This window comes from Hyposmocoma kahamanoa, unplaced genomic scaffold, assembly GCF_003589595.1.
Source record: "Hyposmocoma kahamanoa isolate Upper Pololo Valley unplaced genomic scaffold, ASM358959v1 99702, whole genome shotgun sequence".
NCBI classification, from domain to species: Eukaryota; Metazoa; Arthropoda; class Insecta; order Lepidoptera; family Cosmopterigidae; genus Hyposmocoma; species Hyposmocoma kahamanoa.
The window spans coordinates 3,311,140-3,335,657 of record NW_020656001.1 but is presented as its reverse complement, the minus strand read 5'-3'; the positions used below and the strand labels follow the sequence as shown (position 1 = coordinate 3,335,657).

At 36.2% G+C, this 24,518-nt stretch overlaps 2 protein-coding genes across 2 annotated transcripts; both read right to left on the bottom strand.

The window, feature by feature from the left end:
• Positions 1–3,906: 3,906 nt before the first annotated feature.
• Positions 3,907–14,139, bottom strand: LOC113239204 (protein SCAI). The gene is made up of 9 exons (XM_026476096.1): positions 14,036–14,139; positions 13,772–13,954; positions 13,312–13,665; positions 12,987–13,222; positions 12,511–12,693; positions 11,868–12,116; positions 10,983–11,153; positions 5,396–5,598; positions 3,907–4,044 (listed from the first exon to the last, which is right to left on the bottom strand). The coding sequence occupies exons 1-9, from the start codon at positions 14,137–14,139 to the stop codon at positions 3,985–3,987; spliced, it is 1,743 nt and encodes a 580-aa protein (XP_026331881.1). The 3' UTR covers positions 3,907–3,984.
• On the bottom strand, positions 14,123–23,926 carry LOC113239203. Its single transcript, XM_026476095.1, has 3 exons — positions 23,532–23,926; positions 20,584–20,910; positions 14,123–15,523 (listed from the first exon to the last, which is right to left on the bottom strand). The coding sequence occupies exons 1-3, from the start codon at positions 23,923–23,925 to the stop codon at positions 14,157–14,159; spliced, it is 2,088 nt and encodes a 695-aa protein (XP_026331880.1). The 5' UTR covers position 23,926; the 3' UTR covers positions 14,123–14,156.
• Positions 23,927–24,518: the final 592 nt, after the last annotated feature.

The window sequence follows — 24,518 nt, the reverse complement described above, 5'->3', positions numbered from 1 at the left end:
TAAAGTGTTGTGGTGAAATTGAAGAAAATAACAATCGATACCTTGTATGTATAAAACCGCAAATATCAGTTACAATATTAACCTCTATAAGAGTAATTATATCTTAAATATATCTTTGCATTTAAAAAAAGATATTTATAATTAGTAGCACTTATTATCAACACTATTGCGCAGGCGTTAAGCACTGAGGTATCGAGCCATTCTTTGTGGGATCATATGGAGGCGTCGTAGTGATGAGTGTAACAACAGTCTTTTGACATAATAATCGTTGACAGAGTTGCCGTATGAAACAAAGAACTAAATCGATGGTCAAATGTTTTCCACATATCAACAATACGAGTTATTTTGCGTTAACAGAAGAAGTAAACAATTTTCGCAGCGTAATATTAAAATCCATTTTAATGTGATCTTGTATTCAATTGATAAGCATTCCAAGTTGCCTGCTTGTCGGTATTGTACAGGATATATCACGAAGAGTGTGCGATGGAATTGCACGATTTGATTCCGTCTTCCCCTTTCCATCATCGGGGGAATAGACGTGGGCAGGGATTCGACCCTTATGTTGTGGATATTCCCAGGATTCACATGAAGCATTTCGCTTTTCACATTTATATGGCGAGCGGCTAGAGAGTGGAATTCCCTACTTGCGGATTTATTCCGAGAACGGTATAACTTGGACTTTTTCAAGTCGATTGTGAATAGGCATTATTTCGGTGTGCATGCTACATCGTCGGCCTCATCGTCACTTTCTATAAGTTAAGACGGAGGTCAAATGCGCACTTATTTAATATTAAAAGAAAGTCTGTCTTTTATTCTTTCCAACTGTGAATAAACGAATTTATATTATACTAACATTATTATTTCGTCACCGACTGGACAATTTGATAATGTTGAGCGAAAATCTATCAAACTACAACCGGTTGTTACATAATCCCCGATTGAATGAGTTAATGCTGGAGAGTGTTTCTCTCCGCGTATCTCTCGGGGGACGCTCCGCCATTTATATGGAAACGGATTTATATATATCTATATATGTAATTAATTATTTCATTTACATTAATGTGCTGCAGTGATGGTGATCTTGTGACTGGTAACATATGTGTCGTAGTTCTTTTCGAATTTTGAACGGTAGGAAATGAAGCCATTTTTTCGAGTCTAAATCAGACTTAAATACAAGTTTCGGTTCCTTTACGCGTGACCTGGGGGTCGTTTCTACCCTTACGATATCTCCGTTGTCGACAGATTCGATTTGATATCGTACGATTATTACTTTTCATTTTGATTCACAACACCCGAATCGAACGTCAAACTGTCGTATTCGAAAAGGCTACAAACGTTATTCAGAGTTATCGTATGAAAGTGACCGAACGTCCTATTGTTTACAAAGCAAGAACGTAATACGGAAATCTCTTGTTATTTGAAATAAAGTCTGAATATTGTTAAATTATATTAATTTATTTTAATGCAAGACTATTGCATTTCTATATTTTAGGCCTTTAAAGTAAACTGTAAACTTTACATTATTGTATACAATATATTGTATTACAAGAATCGTTACAAATTGTAACAAATGTTACTTTTAAAAAAAGCACAAACATACAGTAAAAGTTTTGTACTACGTAATCTTAACATAGTTAATGTAGTTACGTGAAATAATGTAGGAACATATTAAGTAATATAATAATATAAAATAAAATAATCTATAAATTACAACATATATTACAAGACCATGTCCGTATAAGAATATACGGATGTAATATTTATGCATGATCGACAACTGTCACTACGGATTTTTTTAAATCCCTTTAGTTTTAGAGTTATTCCGCTAAAACGAATTTGGTACTTTTAATGCGCAAATTCAACATCTCCTGTCGCATGTCACACGAACTTCAGGCATATATTTGTTTCACAAATTTGGGCGGAGCCAACGTCAAAACTTTTTTGGCATGAGAGCTCTTAATAAATGTCAGGAAGAGGTTATTTCCTAGTAAAGATCCTTGAGGAATTCCAAGGTTCGCGTCACGTCCACTAATGAGTAGTTTTTTCCTACCTAATATTACTCCAACTGTCTGAATTCTGCGTGCTATAAATTATTTCAGAAGATCGTATGTTTTGCTGCGCATACTATAGTGACATAGTTTCTCCAAGAGTAATTCGTGACTGATTACGTCAAACGCTTTTGACACGTCACACAACATTCCAGCTACATTGCTCTTACCATCCAACCCCGTAATTATTGAGTCTACCACCCTCTGTGCAGCCGGTGTGGTAGACTTAGTTGGTAGAATTACCGAATTACAATAGGCATATTGGTTGTTTGCCACAAGATCATTGTATTCTAAATGTGACACTAGGTGAGAGGAAATAATCGACTCAATTATTTTTGAAATATTTGGTACAATAGTTATAGATCTATAATTATCAACTCTGCTCATCTCACCTTTGCCCTTGCACACAGGACATACACGCACGTTAGGATACACTCCCGTGCAGAACATCTCATTGACGAGTTGTGGCCAGGCAATTATAAGTACATTTACTGATATGTCATATATGTTCACTAGGTGTTTCAAACATTTGTTAATTGTGTCTTTTGTAACAGTAGGCAGTGTGCAAGTTGATGGCTGTTTGCTGTTCATATATAAAAGAATTTTCCTTTTTCTTCTAATCTATTTCACCGACTAACTCCGTAAACGCTGTTAGATAACCGTATCGTATCCGAATCCGAATTGAATGTTTAACTCGAACGTTCCGAATAGCTCGGAAAGCGCCCTTCGACTCGAGAACAGTAAAAGGAACGAAACGTTGTTTTGTTTGAAAAAACAAAAACGATCATTCACGATTTAGAATTGCGCCGAAAAACAGCTTCATTTCCTTTGTGTAACAATCGCGAAAACTCAAGAAGTCGATGTACAAATCTTAGTACAATACAAAACTGTTTTTGAAGTGCTTATTATGTGAATACTTTTCAATTCCGCTTATACTATGGCCTAAAAATAAATTAGAAAATGGTACAGATGACCCGGTGTCAAAGACCCCAAGAACCTTTAAAAACTAAAGAACGAACGATACATTTGTGCTAGGAGCAACACACCACAAAAATCAAACCGCCTCAAGTAATATTAATCATTTACTTAGTTTAGATTCCATAATGTTATTGATGAAAAATACAAATCCTCAGTTTATAACAGCCCGCATACAATAGCCAAATTCAGGACACAAGTATCATGAGAATTATCCATTTTCGAAATAGTGTACAATTAATTTTTTCATATCTCTTTACAAGAATACTCCCTATGTTTCACTTTTAAAGTCGATAATATCACTATTAAGCACAACATTGTATTGTCTATTGTTTTTTACAATTAGCTGGCCGGTGATTTGCATCGCGCATCGTGTATTGCGCACATTAAACATTTCAAATTTTCGACAGTTAATTTTTGTTTCAAATGTTTTAGTTCCACATTCACAAATTGTCATATTTTGAGTTCCGAAGTTCTTCGTTGACTTCGTATTGGTTTTATATCTATGCATATGTAGCATTATTTATAATTTTAGAACGTTTTGAATTGTATTTGAATAAAGTTTTTTGTAAGTTATTTTTATTTTTACATTTGTACACTACTCAGTTAAGTTATAGCCTTGTATTTATTCGCGTATTGTTCGAACAAGGTTTGTTTAGAGTTAACTTTTAAATATTCACAACATTATATTTGAGAGAAATTCTTTTGTTATTTTACATTAAATACTTATATAAAATATCACGATTGAAATTTTAATTTTAATTTTAGGAGTCCGTTGAGTTCTTGCTTTTTGGACTTATATTTAATTTTTTTTTTTCAATGTTTGACACTTGACTAATTCACTTCAACAATTATCTTTATCGAGCACTTATTTTGGAGGACGTTACGTAACACTTTGGGGACTTTAATTATTATGGGCCACGGGGTAGACGAAACTGACTGCACCCGGGGTTCGGGTATATCATTGATCCTTTTGAGGAGGCGGCCCAGCAGCATTGGCCTCTTGGAAATGACTTCGGACCTGTGGAAAAAACTTGTATGAGCTTACGGTTCTACTTACCAGCCGCTATCATTGAAGTAACGACTCAGAACACTTGAGAAGTCTACAGGTTCTTCGTTATGCCACAGTACCTATAATAAAACTAAGCATGCTGCCTCCGGAAGAAAGAAAGGCATAAGTAGTACATTCTAAATTTGGAGGTAAACGTGTTTAAATATTTATTAGGTTTTTCTGACAAAAACAATAGTTGAAATATGCGTTTGATATTAAATAGTTTATCATAAATGTTATATACAGAAACCTTTATTGTATTTTAAACACCTTATTTATCTCACTTAAATCAGTAGAAAAAATTACAAAAACATTATTACTGCATATGAACGGCATAAATAATTTAATGTGAGTTTTAAAACTTAACTCGTAAATAGAACTAAAAGGCCCATTTGTATTCTATTGTGCCATTTTTGTGTTATTGTATTGTAATTGAAGTATAGGTTATGTACACATTACTAAGTAAAATTCTTTGATGTTAGATTTTTTAACAGAATAAATGTCAAATATGCCTTTTTATAATAAATTATAATTCATTTGTGCCCCTGGCCCTTGCAGTATATTCAGCAATTACTGACATGTTTTTCTACAAAAAAAGTAGATTGGTCTTTTTTTCCTGATTCCGAATATGTATATAACTAAATTTTGATAAAAATGTTAGTTGTGCACTTTTTCGCTCCGAAGGCAGTATGGTAACTAAGTTTGTATAGACAAACGTAGCAGCGTTGTGTCGTGTACACTTTCGCATAATCTCGTAACGCTTTCGCGTTATATGACGCTGGCCGTCTTAAGCGCATTTCATTATTATGCGAATGTGTTGTCTTATTACACGGTTATGCCCAGCGTTATGTCGATACTGGCCTAGGACATCGAACGTCTCTCTTACTTGCTCTCCGCAATGGTAATCACTATTCTGGTTCAGTTCTTCATCTGGACGTAGGGCTTGTCCAAACCGTAGCGACAGCTTCATTTGGACACTCGCTATGAGGTGGTAATACACGTAGTAACATACGCACCTCGAAGATTATGGCATAGAAGAAACAACCTAAACGTAAATTTTGTACAAAAAATGTCACACAATACTCATGGGCAACGAATTCATAATATAAATTGTATTTAGTGTCATTGAATGTATTGGTGATAGTGTTACGTAGTGATATGCTTTCATGGGCGTCCTTGGTGGAGCCGCACTTGGGTATGGGACTCGCTGGGGTTACGAGCTGCAGAGACACGTTCGTCTGCACCGGTGTGCCCCAAAATCTGAATTTGTAGTTGACTAGAATTTATTGCCCGTGAGTGTATTTCCTATAAATAATATTACCTGCAAATGACTCGCCAAATCCATAACAATTTGTATTAAGCTCGGGTGATCGAGTAAGTCATCTGGTAAAGGCGGAGAGCTTCGCGTCAGATGCGTGCGCGCACGAAACGCGCGGTGCAGACGTAAGGTTACCTCACAGAACACGAACCGCAGCACCAGAGCTCGGAGAAAATCGTCACCGATAAACGACATGTACGTCATATCTTCGAAAGAAAAAAATAGTTGTACTAATTTGATGGCACTATATGTACAACACTATACTATGTGTATGTTATCGGCAATGTATGTAATCCGGTATTCTGTACAATGCCTAAAATAGTCAAACAATGTATGAAATAAACTCTGTCATACACTAAATATTCTATAAAATATATTTGTGTGGTAGGAAGAATATTTCATGCACGTCCAAGTGTCACAATAGTTAACTTGGTAAGAATAACTAGGTAATTATAAGAATTGGTAATTAAAATACAAATGATATTAAAAATTTAAACTCAACTTCATCAGTACCAAGCGCCAATATTATGTAATTTTTTTTTAATGAACAACGCTGAATATTCAACTTTAAATAAAAACCATTATACTCAATTATCGACTCAATTTGGAAACGCAAACAATTTTGGTTCTGGTAGCTTTTTCATATTCTAGCCTAACTTAAACAGACAAGACAGGGTCGCATCATCTCAAAAATGCAAACAAAAATGACTACTATTTTTTGTCTCTCATTTAATAGGTACTCTATACAATCCCTAAATTATACACATTGCCGTTAACACACACTTATACCTAATAATATTTCTTATATATTTCCTTGAGCGTTCTTGTGATTCGCGATGCCGTTCGCCATTCTTTGAATATCCTAGTTCATTCGCACAGTCAACGTGTATTATTCTAAATCTTAATATATTTGTCACCTCACTAGCTCGGAAAGGCTTTTTTTCTCATCAGAAAAGAAAAAGAAAAGGTTTTTGAAATTCTAACTTGACGATGGACTGTGGTGTGGTGCACCAAACTTTTCCTTTCGATGAAAAAAAAAGATAATGACACGTTCAACTACGCGTTTTGTCGTATATTACTTATTAGTGTTTAGTTTTATTCTTATTATGATTGACATTAAACTGACAATGTTTATTTTTTTTTAATTCGTCGAAAAACTAAAATAATTTCAATAATCACTTAATCACACAAAATAAAAGTACAAGCAAGAACAAAAATTGATGAGATGTGAATTCAGAACGCATCCGAAGATAACCTTTTTCTTTTAATTAAAAAAGTGACGTTCAACTGTTTTTCTTTCATCTACCATTTTCCTCGCTATAGTGAGGTGAAAAGTTGTGTGTTTCCCTCGGCGGCAAAGTTGTTTTGCGTCCCGTGTCTTGAAACCAGCGCTACGCTCTGGAATCTACTTTTGAACCACTCGCGTCGTTCGTGGTGCAATCTTAGCTTCCTTCGCTTGCCCAGATTTCAATACGAGCACTCACGTTAAATGCATAACAAATAAATATTATCTATGTTTCGAGTTCTTAGGTTTTCGCGATTGTTACACATAGGAAATGAAACTATTTTTCCGGATTTAAATCGCGTATATTTGTTTTTTCAAACAAACCGACGTTTCGGGCCCTTTACAGGTCCCATGGTCACGGTTGACTGAGGTGGTACAGTCTTCAACCAGTTATGTCTAATATTGATGCAAACCACCCTATTTTTTCACTATACTTACAAAAGTTATTAATTAAATACCTTATTTTTAATTTTACAAAGAAAACATACCAATTTACGCTATATTAAGTTTTACAAATTATTTTGTTGAATGAATTTTTGTTAAGTTCAATTTATTATTAATTGTTAATAGAAATTATAATAAACTAAAACATATTAATTAGTACTGAAGTGTTATGTCTGTTTGGGATTTTTCATTAGAGGAAATACTACGAACGTTTGTTTGAAAAAACAAATGTACGCGATTTAAATCCGGAAAAATAGTTTCATTTCCTATTATCTATGTTTTTCATATTCGTTACTCCTGTTGCGGCATCTCTCAATACTCTTTCTAGAGTAGCTCCTTATCTCAAAAACATTACAAAGACGGTTTATTAATACTGGGGCGTGTCTTATGTACAAAGTAGGTAATTACTAAGTGTTGCGAAAATGTCATTACCTATATAGTATAGTTACTACTTATATCATTGCCTTAATGTGTGCCTGTCGGTGACATCGAATAACCAGAAATAGAGACGAAACAAAGGCCATAAGTGATACATCACTTATAAATATCAACTCTCGTTTGCACTGAAATTACAAATTTGAAAGCTGAAATAGTACAACTGGCCTGTGTGTACGTCTCCGTATATTCCAAAAATATTATGTATTTATTGTCATAAAGATAATATCTCTAACAATGGCGCGCTGTTCCATTCGGTGGTGTGGTGAAAAACCGCAGAATATCTAATTACAAAACAAACGCAATCACATTTCATCGGTAATTAAATATGTAATTTTGCAATTTTCGTCCATTATAGCAAAGCTCAAGTTAACTGGTCGATTTGAAGTGAAACAGTTGACGACACCCGTCAATTGTTTCAAATTCGCGCTAGCCAATCGGAGCGCAACAATCACCGTAATGATATGGCAGAATAGTTTTCAAACAAATTAAATGACATTTCGTCTCTATTTCTGGTTATATACTCGATTATCGGTGATATATATGATATATATGTCCCTATAATTGGCTCTCCATTACTATTCCACTCTCCCAATAAGTAAAAATAAAAACCCCTAACCGCTCACGCGATACATGCAGCCGTAGACGCATACCACACCTAGAGGTGCCGGTGATGATTTTATACCGATTTATCGGATATCGAAGTTATAACAGGTAAAAGAACTAATATTAATTTCTATTTCGGTAACTACCCTAGCAAACCATAAAGTTTTTAATGCCTGGGTTTGTCATTTAAAAAAAATTTACAACTTCAAAAATACGTCACGACAATCGTGTGTGTTATTGTTTGGGCTGGTGGTTTCGGTGTTTATTTATTGAAAACATACCATAAGTAGCGTTTTTTAAGTTTACCCTGAATATAAATGTTTATAAACTATACTTTAAGGAGTAATTTCATGGTGAACGTTAGAACCACTCAAACGGAATATTATCATATTTATCCAAGTACACCAAAAATGTCATTAGTGCTTTTTAAGTGCAGGATTTGCGGTGTATTACTGCATTTTATTTGAGATGTTTTTGTTGGTAGCACGGAGGTACGGAGTAAAAACTTGAATTTAAACTGAATGCTTTTCTAATTTGCGAAACCAAATAGTCACCATTTTGCGGTAGGAGGAGCGAATCGCGTGAGCGGATAAATCGTAATAACCATGAAAACTTCGAAGTCTTGTAGGTAATACGTAGCAATGATCTATTTTGACATGAGTCACTATTCTTCTAAGTTACAAAGTAAAATGTGCCACACTGAAATATTTTTTCTGCCACTAGGTCTGATTGCACTCAGAAAAATTAATTATTTAGTTATTATTCATTTAAGTCGCGTAATTCTATGAAATATATAATCCAAATTATTGAACCGATAGCTACAAGTATACTCCGCCCAACTATTTATTTAACTTTTGATATATGCATGCCTCTGAAGTACCGTAATTATTGATATACAAACATAGACAAAAAATGCAATGCTTCCTGGACACTTTTATTTTTAAATTCTAGTGAAGCGCCGTGCTCTTTAGCTCCGATATTTATCGAGCCAACAGATTAGTTAACGAAGATTACTCAAGTTGATAAATAACGGTACCTGTCTAATAAATTGTGATGAAACTATTTAAATTACAAATAATCATAATAATTTAATGTTTATTGTACTGAATCGTAGGGTTCTTCTCCATATGAACGGGAATCATCACTTCAATCCTCATTAACATTAATTCTTCAGTACACAAATTGTGAAATGCAATATCAAGATCGCTATCAGACAATATCTTCTTTTTTGAACCCGCTCACATTCACGAAATAAACTTCATCGTAAATAAAATCGTTTGTTATTAAAATATCGAATCGGAAACGCATTAGGCCATCACTAATTGATTAGAATTCGAGCTGTCAAAAGTTAAATTAATGGTTGGACCATTGACTTACAATTATATGGACGTCGGGTCCGCGCTAAAAAGTGTCCGCACTTGTAAGGCGCTAAAATCGTATACAGAGCGCGACACTCCGCTTTAGTCTTCATTTGTTCTACGGACAGCGCGATACTGCGATGACATAACAATTTAAATTTCGAATAGGTTGACTTGGGACATTTTTTTCGTGGTTTTTGTATTAGACCCGTCGTCCATTTATTTGTAAGTCCATGGGTTGGACGGAGTACAAACATGACATTTCATTACGCAAAAGTGTTGCCCGCATGCAAGCAGCTAGTGATTTTAATCGATAAATATTCAGTCGACTATCGACTGAACTGTTGGTTACGCTTATGCTATAAGCAGATGAACTTGTTTCATTTGAATTATTATCGATCCATTATTCATTCAACTGCTGACCTCCAACTGAGACATATTTTAAAGTTTTTTTTCACCTGAACAATCACACCTCATTTAATTCCGATCAACAGATGTACGCGACTGTACTCTTCCTCTTAATGCTTCTAGTACTGATTAGGCCAGAAGCCAATAGAACGCATTGTATGTACATACAGTAACAGCATATTTTTTGTTGCTTCGCTGATATTGGAAACTTAATACTTTAAAAACTTTAATAGAATGTTGCGTCTAGTAAAGACTTAATTACGATTTTTGGATGCAATCAGACTTATAAATGCTATGATACTAAAGATTGAATAATAATGATGCCTTCGAAGTTAAGTATACATTATAATAAGTTTATAACTTAAAATGGCCTGACAAAATCTATCTACGTTTTTGTGATAGGAAGTGATTACATCGTAACATTTTTGACGATTATAATGACATAGGGATAATGCACGACTTGTGTTATTGCAGAAGCGACGATTCTGCTTGTTATAAGGCTTACCAAAAAGTTTCGCTAAACGAATTATACGAGTATATTAGTGATGCAACGGAAGTGTCGTAATGAAAACAGATGTTAAAAGTAAATCTTAGCGGAAGCGGAAACGGAAACGGAAGCGTAAGTGTAAACAATATAAAATCTTTACGAAATTGTTTCAGATAGGGCTTGTTTTTAGTTTTATAAATACGCTTAACATAAAAAGTAAATCGCGCTAGCGCCCAATCCGTCCCCAACGATAAAAGTTCCGTTGTAAAAGTTGCGGAAGCAGAAACGGAATCAGATGTGAAAAAATGTACGGAACCACCGCAGCAGAAGCAGAGGTCTGTTGCATCACTAGTACATATTCGCATATTAATAATTGTCATAATATGATGCGCACAGCTACGGCAACACAAAACAAATTAAAAAAAAAGTCAACTTCCTATGACTTCAATCACCTAATCATTAGTTGTTTCTTTATGTATTAAAATACATTCACAGTGCGGCACATATATATAAAGACACGATAGTATTAGATTACAAATAATGGCAGTAAGACCATATGTCACTTACCCACTCTACTTCTTGGGAAGAGCTGGGCAGCTTCGTTCATAAATGCGTCGATATACATTGCAGCTCTGTCCCATAGTGATACAGATAGAGTGTGAACATCGCTAATGTAGCAAAATGCTGTCAAAGGTGCGTGAAGGAACAATGTGAAAAGACTGCCCTGTGGTCGTCGGTCTGAAACAAAAATTCTTTAAGCTGTGTTTTCACTATACGAGTTTTCTCGAACCGAATGCGCTTATACGTGTTAAACTTCGATTTTGGTTTACTTATACGTTACGAGTTTATCAGCAAGTAGCATTTGTCTCTTTTCACAATCAAGATGACGACGGCTGATATGCTGCTGCGAGATATAAGAGTTGCTGCAGATATGGTAATGGCTGAAGTACAAAGTCATAAGGGGAAAAAAAAGCAAGAGAGATTGGACCAAAAAATGTATTTTAACATGTGACCAATTGGGTTCTTCTAATAATTTTATTCGTGAAGTAGAAGAGGAAGATAAAAACACGTTTAAAACCACATAGTATCACGATCGTTCTACTTTTCTTAGTTGGCGCCATTTTGTTTTCATGAAAAGATCCGAGTAACTTAGTAAAAATAGCGCCCGGGCAGTCACCCGAGAGTACTAGTACAGTGAAAACTCAGCTTTAATGTGCCACACAATTGTCGGTGACATAATGCACAGGATAGCACAGTCTCCTATACAGCGTATTGGAATAATTCACTCGGATTGAAGGATCAGAAAGGCATTATTTACATAATCAACGTAGTTAATAACACAATTGCTACTAAACAAATATGAACCAAATAACTTGAAGTAAATTTTAAGTTTCTAGTTTTAGCCCCTGTCCTCCGGAGTCAAAGACTACGTTGTCACAAATTCACGCTTACCTTGGAATGGAGAAGGCAATTCCATCGGTGACATGAGTATGACCAAGGGTTGGCTAAAATGTCTAGGCATATTTTGGAATATAAATGAATTGTCGGAGTCAATTATCATGAACAAAGGCCTTCTTGTGAAAGGAACTAAATCACCAGGATACAGACATTGCAGCTCTCTATACTTAGACTTCTCCTTATTGCATTCTTTATATATGTCAGTCTTAGAAGTGGTTATGAGACCACCAGCATCGTAACCCACTGAAAAAAAGTACTGCCTCAATTACATTCATCAAGCACCGGGTTGAAAAGAAAATATAACATTTATTTATTAAATATCATAAAGCTTTACTACCATGCTATTCATGAGTTTTTTGAGAAAATAATCCACTACATTGTTACGAGAATTGTTTTTGATCAATGATCCAACAACATGAAGAAAAGTCTACTAATGGAACTCGATATTGATGACAATACTGTTTCTGATTTTTGTATCAATAATAAGGTAAAAATTTAGAGAATCATCAATCAATCACACGTTCTCAATCAGACGAAACACTGATAAAATTGCAACTCTGAAGTCTTGGGAGACAATTTAATAAATAAGAAAAATGCGCTTCCATTATACAAGGTAGCCGTTTCTCAAGCCGCTTACCGTCTTCAGGATTTCTTGAAGGTTGTAAACTTTGTCCATCGGCTGAGATGTAAAGAAGTAATGCACCTGTATGTGGTAACTCATTACAACCACTAGCTAAGTATACTAACAGTTGACTAGGCGAAGGTTTAAATAGGAGATATTTGTGTGGATTCTCACACCTATGGCCATTTTCGAGGTACCCTGAAACAATGACATATCCATATGGAGTGCGGTTTTCGTTCCAAGGTCAATTTCCAAAGTCAGTATTTAAGTGTTATAGTTTTACTTAAGAAAATTGGTGTTCGCGATTGCTACACATTGGACATGAAACTTTTTTTCGATCCAAAAAAAGTTTTTTTCCAAAATACAAAATGTTCGCACGGCAGCTCACGTCTTTAAAATATTACAGTCTTATAATGAAAATTACATACACAATTCGCATTTGCAATTCGCTATGACAAAAGATTGAAATATAGTTGTCTGTGTTTGCTTACCTTTATTGGTGGGATTGTTTGGAGTCGATAGGTATCTCTGCCGAGGAGAGTCTTCGTACGCATGCTGCATTTCTATGGGTATTTCCCTTTCTAGTGTTTGAAGCATTCGGAACATATCCATGGTTAATTCCGAGAATTTGACTTGTTGGGAGCTGCTACCGATTATAAGTGCCTCGTGGAGGATTAGGCTCGTTTGTGGAGAGCGTTCTATGGGTGGAGAAGCGTTAGGAGATAACCTGACGAATTCAACAGACAATTACCATGCATAAACGTATAAAGTACAAATACAAATTAAACATTCTATCGAACTTTGTCATAATTGTACCTATTAAACACAATGGCTGGTACTCCATCTGAATGTATCACGGCTATTACCGACTCAGCTTGTAAAAATGCTTTCACTTCATCTACTACCACTGTCCATTCGACCTGATCATCGGGATCATATGTGTTACCATATTCTATTATTTGTTTATCCAGTTCTTTTATGAGATCCCTTACTATTTTAATTTTCTTTAAAAGCAAGCATACAACTATAAACCTTGCATAATATCTTAGTTTCTTGACCATTAATTCGCATTTGTCTTCTTTGCTTGCTTGAGTGTAATAACACCTGCCTCTGATAGCATGATAAAACGCGTAGGCCTCGTGTAGATAAGCAGTTTCACTGGTTCTGAGGCTGAAAGACAATGTAGATGAATAAGCGCAGGAATACTAAATTAGGCAATCCAAATAAAGCCACCCATCATTATTTTTATATTTCGAAACATACAATGTCGACTTACTAGAAATGGTAGTACAGTTGTCCAATTTTTGATGCTATTTCCCCAATTTGCCATCGTTTCAATCCATACTTGGTATCTAAAATGGCCCTATGCTGCTGTTGGAACTTCCATAACTTTGTGTAAACATCAAAAGTCCTCCCAAAATATGAGTGCCATTGCTTGTGACCATATTGAGGAAGCTCTCTGTAATAATATCCAACGTACATAAGTGACACATCTTCAAAATAGTTAATTAAAATTTTCAATTCTTGTAATTTAACCCACCTTAGTCCATTAAATAACTGTTTACTTTTTTCAAGTAAGTGGCAAAATTCGATGATAATTTTCCTCTCGTGCTCCTCCAAAGCGCTGCGCTCCATCCTCCCCATCTCTATGTTATTTTTTCTTAAATCCTGGTATTATTGTGGTAAAATTTTACCCCAGATCTTAATCTTCGCTTCAATAAATAATCCGAAGATACGGCACGATAGCGCGTAGGTAGTGGTACTACAGAACGTTGTTCTCTGTACCCTTGTATATCACTGTACGTTCTCCTATCTCTTGCGTAAGTATGTTGAGGTTCTGTTGACGAGCCTGTTAAACTTAGGTCTTCACTTAGCCTTCGAAATAAATATTCAGAAGACAAAGTCCGATCAGAAGAAGTCGGTGATGTTACAGGACGTTCCTCGCTAGAAGTTCTCCAATATCGCCTATCAAAACGTTGCGAAGGTGTCGACGGGCATGGTAAATTGAAGTCTTCTCTTCGGCAATAATATCCTGGAGACAGGGTTGTCCAGTCTCTTGAGAAACTAGGTAGTAGTGGGGACTCTGGTGATATTGATGGTGTTGAATACCGTTCACAAGAAGAAAATCCTTCGAATGAGTGCAAATTTTCTTTTGATTTGAAAGATATTGTATCAGCAATACGAGAGCGGCTTAGTCTGTAGGCACGTACTCGTTCGTTATAATATTCGGCACTGAATCTTCGCCCCGACCAAAGATGTATATCTTCGAGAGATTCTGTTAACGGTAACGGAGAGTCTAGTCGTTCAAGTGAAGGGAGTTGACGGCGACGCGGGGACGCACTTTTGTCCGTGTATCGGTAATCTTCATGTGGGGCAGACCTTGGGTCTTCATGTAAATAATGATGTTCAACATTAGCACTTCGCTCTTTTGCTATAATGAGCGAAGTATTAGTGTTATCCAATTCTGAATTATCTACAGAAGAAGGATTATCACTAATATCGCTAAATTGTGATGTGCATTGGTTTTTTAAAGTTTCATGTTCTGATGATGATTCCCATTTGGTACTTGGGTGTTTTAAAATACCGACAAGTGGCAGAAGTTCCGAATCCCTGTTAAGTTTCTCTTGTTCAACATCATCTTTTGGAAGGGACCTATGGCAGTGTTCTGCGTTCTCCGTTGTTGTCGTTGATTTTCGATGTCTGCCTTTTTTTGACGAGCTACAGTGATCTTTAGGCCTCGCACCTGTACTTTCCCAGAACTTGTCATCAAAAGACACCTTTGCTTTTTCTTGAAATGCTCTTCTTGGTACGGGCGGCGGAGACGAATAGCTTGGGGCGATATCGGACCCAGAAGGAAGATTTAAAGACGAGGTTCTTTTCCGAGGCTCAGCAGTCTGACTTGTCCCTTTTTGATGAAGGTACCTTAAACCCGATGATCTTCGACGACAATAGGCGGAATACGGCAGCTCTCGTTTTGGAGACTCTACTACTTCGACTGGATACAACTTTTCATTGATTTGCCTTTGACCTATATGAACAAAACATATGTTTGGTATTACTGCTTGGACTAAAACTATTTTAAAGGGGGACAAAGATCAAACTACAGTGAACAGAAGGGAAGGCATCGCATGCCTTGAGCTTTGTACGATTAGGGGCGAAGTTATCAAAAAGCCGTTCTAACGTTATGGACACAATGAAATCAAATAAAGTATTATACAGAATTCGAGATCTCATAAATTTGGATTTGAGGATAATGCTTTGTGATGCACTAGTACTATCTAAACTAAATTACTGCGTCACCGTGTATGGGTCCTGCGTTACAAAAAAATCCCAAAAATTGATTCAGCGTGTGCAAAATGCCTGTGCAAGATACTGTTTTAGAATACCACCACGTACCCATGTCGCGCCATATCTTCAATCTTTTAAAGTTCTAAACATGAGCGAACGTCAAAAACTATATACACTGCGACTCTGCTATTTGGAATCATAAAGAACCAAGTACCATCTTACCTTTAAAAAAACTAAAATGGCGTTCAAATAGACAAGTCATGCCGTTTAGATCGTGCGTCCCGCTGCTCATTGTTCCCACCCATAAAACGGTAGCTTTCCGTGGTTGTTTCAAATACAATGCGACCAAAATATGGAATGACATACCACCCCCCATTAGAAATCTTACCTCAATCTATTCTTTTAAATGTTCATTAAAAAAATATATTCTATAAAATAATTTCGCGAGTATTTGAAACAGACGCCATAAGTTCAAATGAAATAAAATAAAATAAAATAAATAAATAAAAAATAAAATATGTTATGTTATTTTAAATAAAGTTATAAAAATGAAATTAATATGGTAGGCCGTATCTAGTATTGGCGAGCGTAGTTAGCGAATACATCTGCGGTAGTGCATATAGTTGTCACATTAGATAGTGTTCCGTTTTGTTATTTTTTGGATGACGGTAGAATTTTATTTGTTTGTTTTTATTTGTTTTTTATATGTGTATTGTATGTGTATGTGTGTTGTGCATGTGTATACGTATACATATATTATTTTGTATTATATTATATTTCATATTACAGTTAATATCATAATTATAATTATATTCATACACACTGACACAGTTTCAATTCGTTAATATAAATCTTCTCTTCTTTTTTTACCGGCTCATTTAGGACCTAGCAGAATCACCAGCAGCGTCGTAGTTCTACTGAGCTGCGACATAATGCTGAGTTGGGTCCTTTTTGCTGACGCAGTACACGCAAATCTACACTCCACACAATATAACACTTCCACATCATGTATAGACTAGTTTGTTTTTCTTTTTTATTATTATTATTTTTTTTTAATTCTACTATTGTACCTTTGTTGTAAGTTTGTTTTGTAATGTACTGTGTTTCGGCAAATAAACGAATTATCTATCTATCTATCTATCTATCTATCTATCTATCTAAATAAAATATTGGAATAAGATTAAAATATCCTTTTCTTTTCTAAAGTTAGTGCATTTTTTTAATACCAATGCTAATGACAACTAATACAGCGTAAATAACTCAAAATATTAACATACAACAGACAAGATACAACAGACAAGCGCACTTTTAACCTGACAAGTTGAAAGAAAGACAAAAGAAAGAAATATACTTATTCCATAAAGAAACAACACAGCACACATCATTTAACAATTACGAAATATAATTATAACATGTTTCGTAGATGCACGTTATTGTTGAGGCCGATCCAGCACTTTGGCAACACTACACCTTCGTACTTAACTGATCCATTATTATTATTTTAATTTTATTTCATATGGTACGGTCAAGAGCACGTCAAACTTGACACTTTGTACTTTGGACCGTTCTTATCGTAAGCGGCATAGAGTTGGATTTAAGTCTTAACCTTTTCATGGACAGTAACGGCATTAACTGTAAAATGAAAAATTCGAATATGGACAATACGAGGTATCCCGTGCGTATTCTAAGTACTTTCTTCGTAGCTGCCGCCTACTGCTTCTCCATAGAGAAGTATCAACAATGTACTGACAAAATTGAATGATTTATTTGAGATACATTCGATACACACACATATTTAATATGTGCACACCAAGACAGTATGGTGAATACCGACGTGTTTGTATGAGGTGATGTAAGACAGCATAAGTCAGTGCGTCGCCAGCGACTGTCTTTTGTGATTGTGTAGTTTGTTTTCGCGCTGGAACTTTCTGACAGTAAAAAATCCCTCATTTTTTTCTCTAAATGCATAGGTTTTTAGTAACTCAACAAACTAATAATGTGTACTGCAGAAACCCTATTCTATAATAAGTAATAATGAAACGTGTTTTCACACTTAAAATCAAATTACTTAGGTAGGTATTTTCTGCCAACTAGGTGAAATGAATTACTTAATTTTCGTTTAAATTTTATGAATAACTAAACAATACATACAGTGTGCTACTAGTAATCAAAATCACCTCTCTTACTACTTTCAAATGGTAAATAAATAACTTTCATCGCTGCTTAAATATAATGTAATTAGTAATTGTCTCTTTTGGAATTGTTAGTACATAACTTTTATTTGTTCTTATACTGCAAGGGTTACGTTATTTTACGTTGTAGTCTATTTTAATGTATAGACATTTTTTTGCTGGATATAATCACCGCACCACTGTCATGGCCGTACTTACTTATGCACAAGAAACATTTGCTAGAACAGTTAACTTAGTTAACTGCTATGAATGTCGACATAGCTATTACATAAACTCAGGGCTCATTTATGAATGCCATCGAGCACTCATGGAGGTATGTATGCAGAACCACGTAGCCCTGCAGTGGATTAAAGGACACAGCGGCTCACGTGGCAATGATGCGGCAGAGGAACTAGCCAGAAAATGGTCGGAGATGGACGCTATAGGACCAGAACCCACAGTGTCCCTCCCCTACCAATGGTTCAGAACAAGTACACACAAAGGTACAAAATCGTCACATAATAATGCATGGACGACCCTTACGGTCTGTAGACAGGCGAGGGAAGCACTCCCAATGCTCAATGCCAGTCTATCTCGCATATTTATTAAACTCAAAAGGCAAGAGCTTCGCACTCTAACTGCCGCCCTAACGGGTCATGGTCCATACAATGAACACCTTTTCAATGTAGGTATCACAGACAGCCCTCTATACAGAGCGTGAATGGAGGGGGAGGAAACGGCTGCGCACATCCTACTACAGTGCTCCGGCGTGGCCAACTACAGGGCAAAGTACCTTGGAGTGCCAAGGTCGCTCCCCGAAGTATTCAGCAAACCGAGGAGGCTGCTGAGATTCCTGGAGCAGCTTGGGTGGCACGAGTAGGACCCTGCACCCACCACATGCAAAATAGGCGCCTTGACGTCGTGTTGCGGACACCAGCCCGTTACACCAAGTACCAAGTATGAATGTCGACGGGATCAGCCGTCAGTGATAAAGCGTAATAATTATGTTGAATCAATATGGTCACTACGACACAAAGAAAAGTAGTGACATTTGGTGTGACGTATTATTTCAGGACAGTCCATGAAGGCGTTAAGTGTCAAGCTTGACGTGCTTATGACCCTGTACAACAACAGATAACAGACTACAAAATAATACTTAAAACTATTACAAATGGAACATTATAAATCTGATAACCAAAACATTCATATTAGGACAATGTTATTATAAGAGGAAAGGAAACACGTTAATCAAAATAATGACGTTATTTTCTGCTCATACTTGTTTTAGAGCACTATAAGGCTCAACTCACACTGGCGCAGAGTCGATGCGTCGCGACGCGTCATGTTTTTCGCCTACAGCATATTCGTCTCTATTTTCCCATTATTAAGGTACAAATTTATGTTATGCAAATATGGAGTCGCGCGTTACTTGAGCGCAGTGAGGCGTCAGAAGCCAACCACACTGTGATCCGGACGCACTAATGCGAGCGTCGTCGCGCGTCGCCAGGCATTGTAGTTGAAAAACAGAACGCGACGTGACGCATCGATTCTGCGCCAGTGTGTGTTGAGCCTAACTGAAATTGGGCACGCGAAGTAGACTTGCGGCGTTTATTTAGCTATTATGTCTGTGCTTACAAAAGAGATGTTTGATCAGCTGAGAATTCAGGGTAGAATTAACAAGTTTATGCAAAGTGCATAGATCTGACACTTGCCTACGATCCTCGAGACGGTCATGTAGAAGTTGCATAAACGATCAGTGCAATTGGACAGCTTACGCCGTAGTTCGAATTTAGACTTCGACGTTGACCATTACAAGTATAATATCGTTGTTGAACATACTCAATTCTTTCAATACAGGCGTTGTACTTAAGGCACCAAATAGGAACATAATATTCCTAGATACTTCTAACCAAGGAGTTATACAATAATACTGATATTAATGAGCGTGAATTTCGAACGGTTTTAGTGTTAGGGCGCGTTTCCATTATGTCGACGTAACTTTTTATTTATAGTTGAACGACTGTTGTGTCTAGCTGTTTTCAGTAGATCCTGTTCATAATTTATCGGTTCACGGCAGCCGCCTTATCGTTTGCACAACAGAATCGTTTAAACTTGAGATTATTTGTTGTCACATTTTTATCGTGACGTTTTATTTATCGTTGGACGACTGTCGTTCTGGCTCTTCCCATTGTCACGATATAATAGGAAAGCGCTCTAATAAAAGTTAACAATCTATTGCTCTATTGCATAATATGAAGTCGTGATGGGGTCTAAATGAAAGCACTGCATCAAACACATCCCCAAGTCACTTACAACGCTTTGCTCCAAGTTTAAAAAAAAACTCTAAAATAATGGATACTTCACGAATTATTAGAACTACAATGGGCAGAGCAAGTTAAAACTTGTGCCAAGTCAATAAATCGATTAAATTGAATATATTGTGAGCAAAAAAGTATCGTATGTACTCGTAAGTACATTTATATGGTGATATATAAATATGTGTATATATATATATATATACCTCTAAATATTAATTATTTATGACAATATCGTAATAAAAAACAATTAATTATCACAGTGGTTGAATCTCGGCAATAAGTTCTTGCAACGGAGTCCAAAAAACAATTACCTGCATAGCTATATGAGGGAGTACGATCTTTAGGCCTCGCACCTGTACTTTCCCAGAACTTGTCATCAAAAGACACTCTTGCTGTTTCTTGAAATGCTCTTCTTGGTACGGGCGGCGAAAACGAATGGCTTAAGGCGATATCGGACCCAGAAGGAGGATTTCGAGACGAGGTTCTTCTCCGAGACTCAACTGCCTCACTTGTTCCTTCTTGATAAAGGTACCTTAAATCGGATGTTCTTCGACGACAATACGCTGCCGTATTCAATTCTGGTTTTGGAGACTCTACTACTTCGACTGGATTCAACTTCTCATTGAGTTGACTTTGATCTGTATGAACAAAACATACATATAATATTATGCAAAGTACAAAGATGTGACACTTGCCTACGATCCTGTTCTTCACTCCTTAGCCAATTCAAACTTAAAGTGACGCATAGATATCCCCGTCATAGAATTAAAGTTCTCTTTTCGACGCCCATTCGCAGGACAGTAGCGGGTCGCAACTCGCCAGTTCCTCGTCTATGCAGCTTGTATAACCATTTTATCGTTAATATCAATAATTTAGATATATTTCACGACTCTTTGGTTAAATTCCGTCGATCGATTACATCATCGTGACCTAAAGAAACTTTCAAAACTTTTTTTTTTCTTTTAATAATATTGTTTACTATTTAAGTAAATACATAGATACAAGTGTAGCACTTCGCGGATTACTTTTTTGAATTCACTAATTTACTTGCACGTGGTGTTCATCTGTTAAAAATTGTGCAATTAGTATAAACCCTAGAATAGAAACCACTCATAATGTATTTGTTGTAACAATAGTTGATGAACCTTAATAAATAAATAAATAAAATGTTGAATTTGCGTAATAGTAAGCGATCAGTGTAATTAGAGAGCTTACTGAATTTGGACTTCGACGTTGAACATTACAAGTATAACATCATTGTTGAACATACTCAATTCTTTCAACGTACGCGTTGTACTTAAGGCACCAAATAGGAGCGTAATATTCCAAAATACTTCTAACCACGGAGTTAAACAATAATACTGATATTAATGAGCCTGAATTTCGAATGGTTTTAGTGTTAGAGCGCGTTCCCATATGTCGTCGTAACTTTTTATTTTATCGTTAAACGACTGTCGTGTCTAGCTGTTCCCACTAAATCATGACGATAATTTATCGGTTCACGGCAGCCACCTTATCGTTTGCACGATAGAATCGTTTAAAATTGCGATTAGTCCGAATTTTGCATTTAGTCATCTCAAGAATCGACGTTGAACAGAAACAACTCTGTGAATGTAGACTTTGTACATAGGGCAGTATTCCAAGATACTTCTAACCAAAGAGTTATTTATGAATGAATGCCTAAATTTCGGATGGTTTAGATGGAGGATAAAATATATAACACTCCACTCTATGTGCTTTATTGCATATGAAGTCGTGGCGGGGCCTAAACTACAAGTACTGGATCAAATATGACACCCAAGTTACTTACAACGCTTTAAATACTCTAAATTTGTTAAGAAATCTAAAGTAATGGGTACTTTATGAATTATTCGAACTACAACGGCCAGTGTATGTAAAAGCCTTTGCCATCTCAATAAATTGATTGAAAGGAATGTCTTGTCAAGAAAAAGTATCATATATACTTGTGTATATCCGCTGACGCGATACATGCAGCCGTAGACGCATACCACACCTAGAGGTGCCGGTGATGATTTTATACCGAGTTATCGGATATCGAAGTTATAACAGGTAAAAGAACTAAGATTAAATGCTATTTCGGTAACTACTCTAGCAAACCATAAAGTTTTTAATGCCTGAGTCTGTCATTAAAAAAAATAAACAACTTCAAAAATACGTCACGACAATCGTGTGTGTTATTGTTTGAGCTGGTGATTTCGGTGTTTATTTATTGAAAACATACCGTAAGTAGCGTTTTTTAAGTTTACCCTGAATATAAATGTTTATAAACTATACTTTAAGGAGTAGTTTCATGGTAAACGTTAGAATCACTCAAACGGAATATTATCATATTTATCCAAGTACACCAAAAATTACATTAGTGCTTTTTAAGTGCAGGATTTGCGGTGTATCACTGCATTTTATTTGAGATGTTTTTGTTGGTAGTACGGAGGGTATTTATTTAGCAATGCAGAATAATAATTTTTATTTATAAAAACTTGTATTTAAACTGAATGCTTTTCTAATTTGCGAAACTAAATAGCCGCCATTTTGCGGTAGGAGGAGCGCATCGCGTGAGCGGATATAATATATGTGTGTCAGAGTATAACCGTAAAGGGAGACGTCGGGGGAAACTCGGAATGTGTCAGGAATGATTTGATACCAATTGGTCTATTCACTCTTCGACATCAATTCGTTAAGTAAGCCGGCGATGAACACTAATGTTAGTTTATTGCATTTAATACGTTAATCCCTTTTTCGTAATAATTAGTTCGAAAGCACAAAAGATGAATTAGGTTAAAACAGACTGAAAATGTCGCGCGGCAAATTTACAGAGAGAACCCGCCATTATTTTCTATCCAAGTATCTCAAACACAAAAGTCCATCTTGTCAATGCGCTTCACTCCCTATTTTTATATGGCAATCACCATCATGTCATAGGACCTAGACAGACAACTAATTAAACTGATTGACTGGTGTAGAGACACCAGCACTATCCTCTCTATCTACCCAGTTTGAGCTATTAAACTAACGTGACATTTGAAAACAAAGAGACCATGAACGAACTAGTTAATGTGATTTGTAGATAGCTTAGTAAATCGTTTCTCCAAAATTTTGAATACAACAAGTTATTATTAGCTAAGTTTATCTCTTTGCAAAGCTCATCACGTAAACAACATACCGAACTTACTTACATAACATTTGAAGTTAACTTAGTCTAGAAGAACTTAGTCTTTGCAACGAAGTATAAAAAAATTACCTGCAGAGTAGTGTGAGCTGCTGGGATCTTCAAACCTCGCACCAGCACTTGCGCAGAAATAGTCATCAAAAGTCACCCTTACTGTTTCCTGAGATGCTCTTCGTTTTTCGTGAGGCAAAGGTGGCAAAGGCCTTGAGGCGATATCGTTTTCAGAAGGAAGATTTAGAGATGTGGTTCTTTTTGGAGGCACAGGTTTCGCATCTGGATCAAAGTAGTACCTTAACCCCGATGATCTTCGACGATAACAGACGGCATACGGCAGATCTGGTTTTGGAGGCTCTACTACTTGAACTGGATTCAACTTGTCATCGAGTTGCCTTTGACCTGAATGAACAAAACATATATATGACAGTAAAAGAACGACAAAACAACACGACAACAAACAAAACGACATTTCGTGCCCTTTACAGGTACAGGTTTGAAAAAACAAATAAACGCGATATAAATCCGGAAAAATAGTTTCATTTCCAGTTGTCATGTGTAACAATCGCGAAAACCTAACCGCTCACGCGATGCGCTCCTCCTACCGCAAAATGGCGGCTATATTCAGAGATAAAATCACAGTGAGCAGAAAGTAGCATCACATGCTTTGGGCTTTGTACGGTTGAAATGAAATAAAATATTTTTGGAGAAAAAATTAAAATCTCCTTTGTTTAGTGCCAATGCTATTGACGAGTAAAGCGCTTACGCATTACATCTGGTCCGTATCACTTCCGAATACGAGAAATGACGGGCCGAAACGTCACAGCCGTCCGAAGCGTTATTTTATCTCCAGGTGTATAAACGATATTCGTATTTTGTCCAAATCGAGTCGGATGTGTGCACAAGAGACATCCGAAGTGAGAAGTTCAAAACGTATACGAATCGGAAGTAGTGCACAAACGCGCTAAATGCAGCGTAAACGTCTCGGAAATATTAGCAACTGTAATAGACAAGCACGGACAATAGACAAGCGCACTTTTCCCTGACGAGTTGCGCGTTATTGTC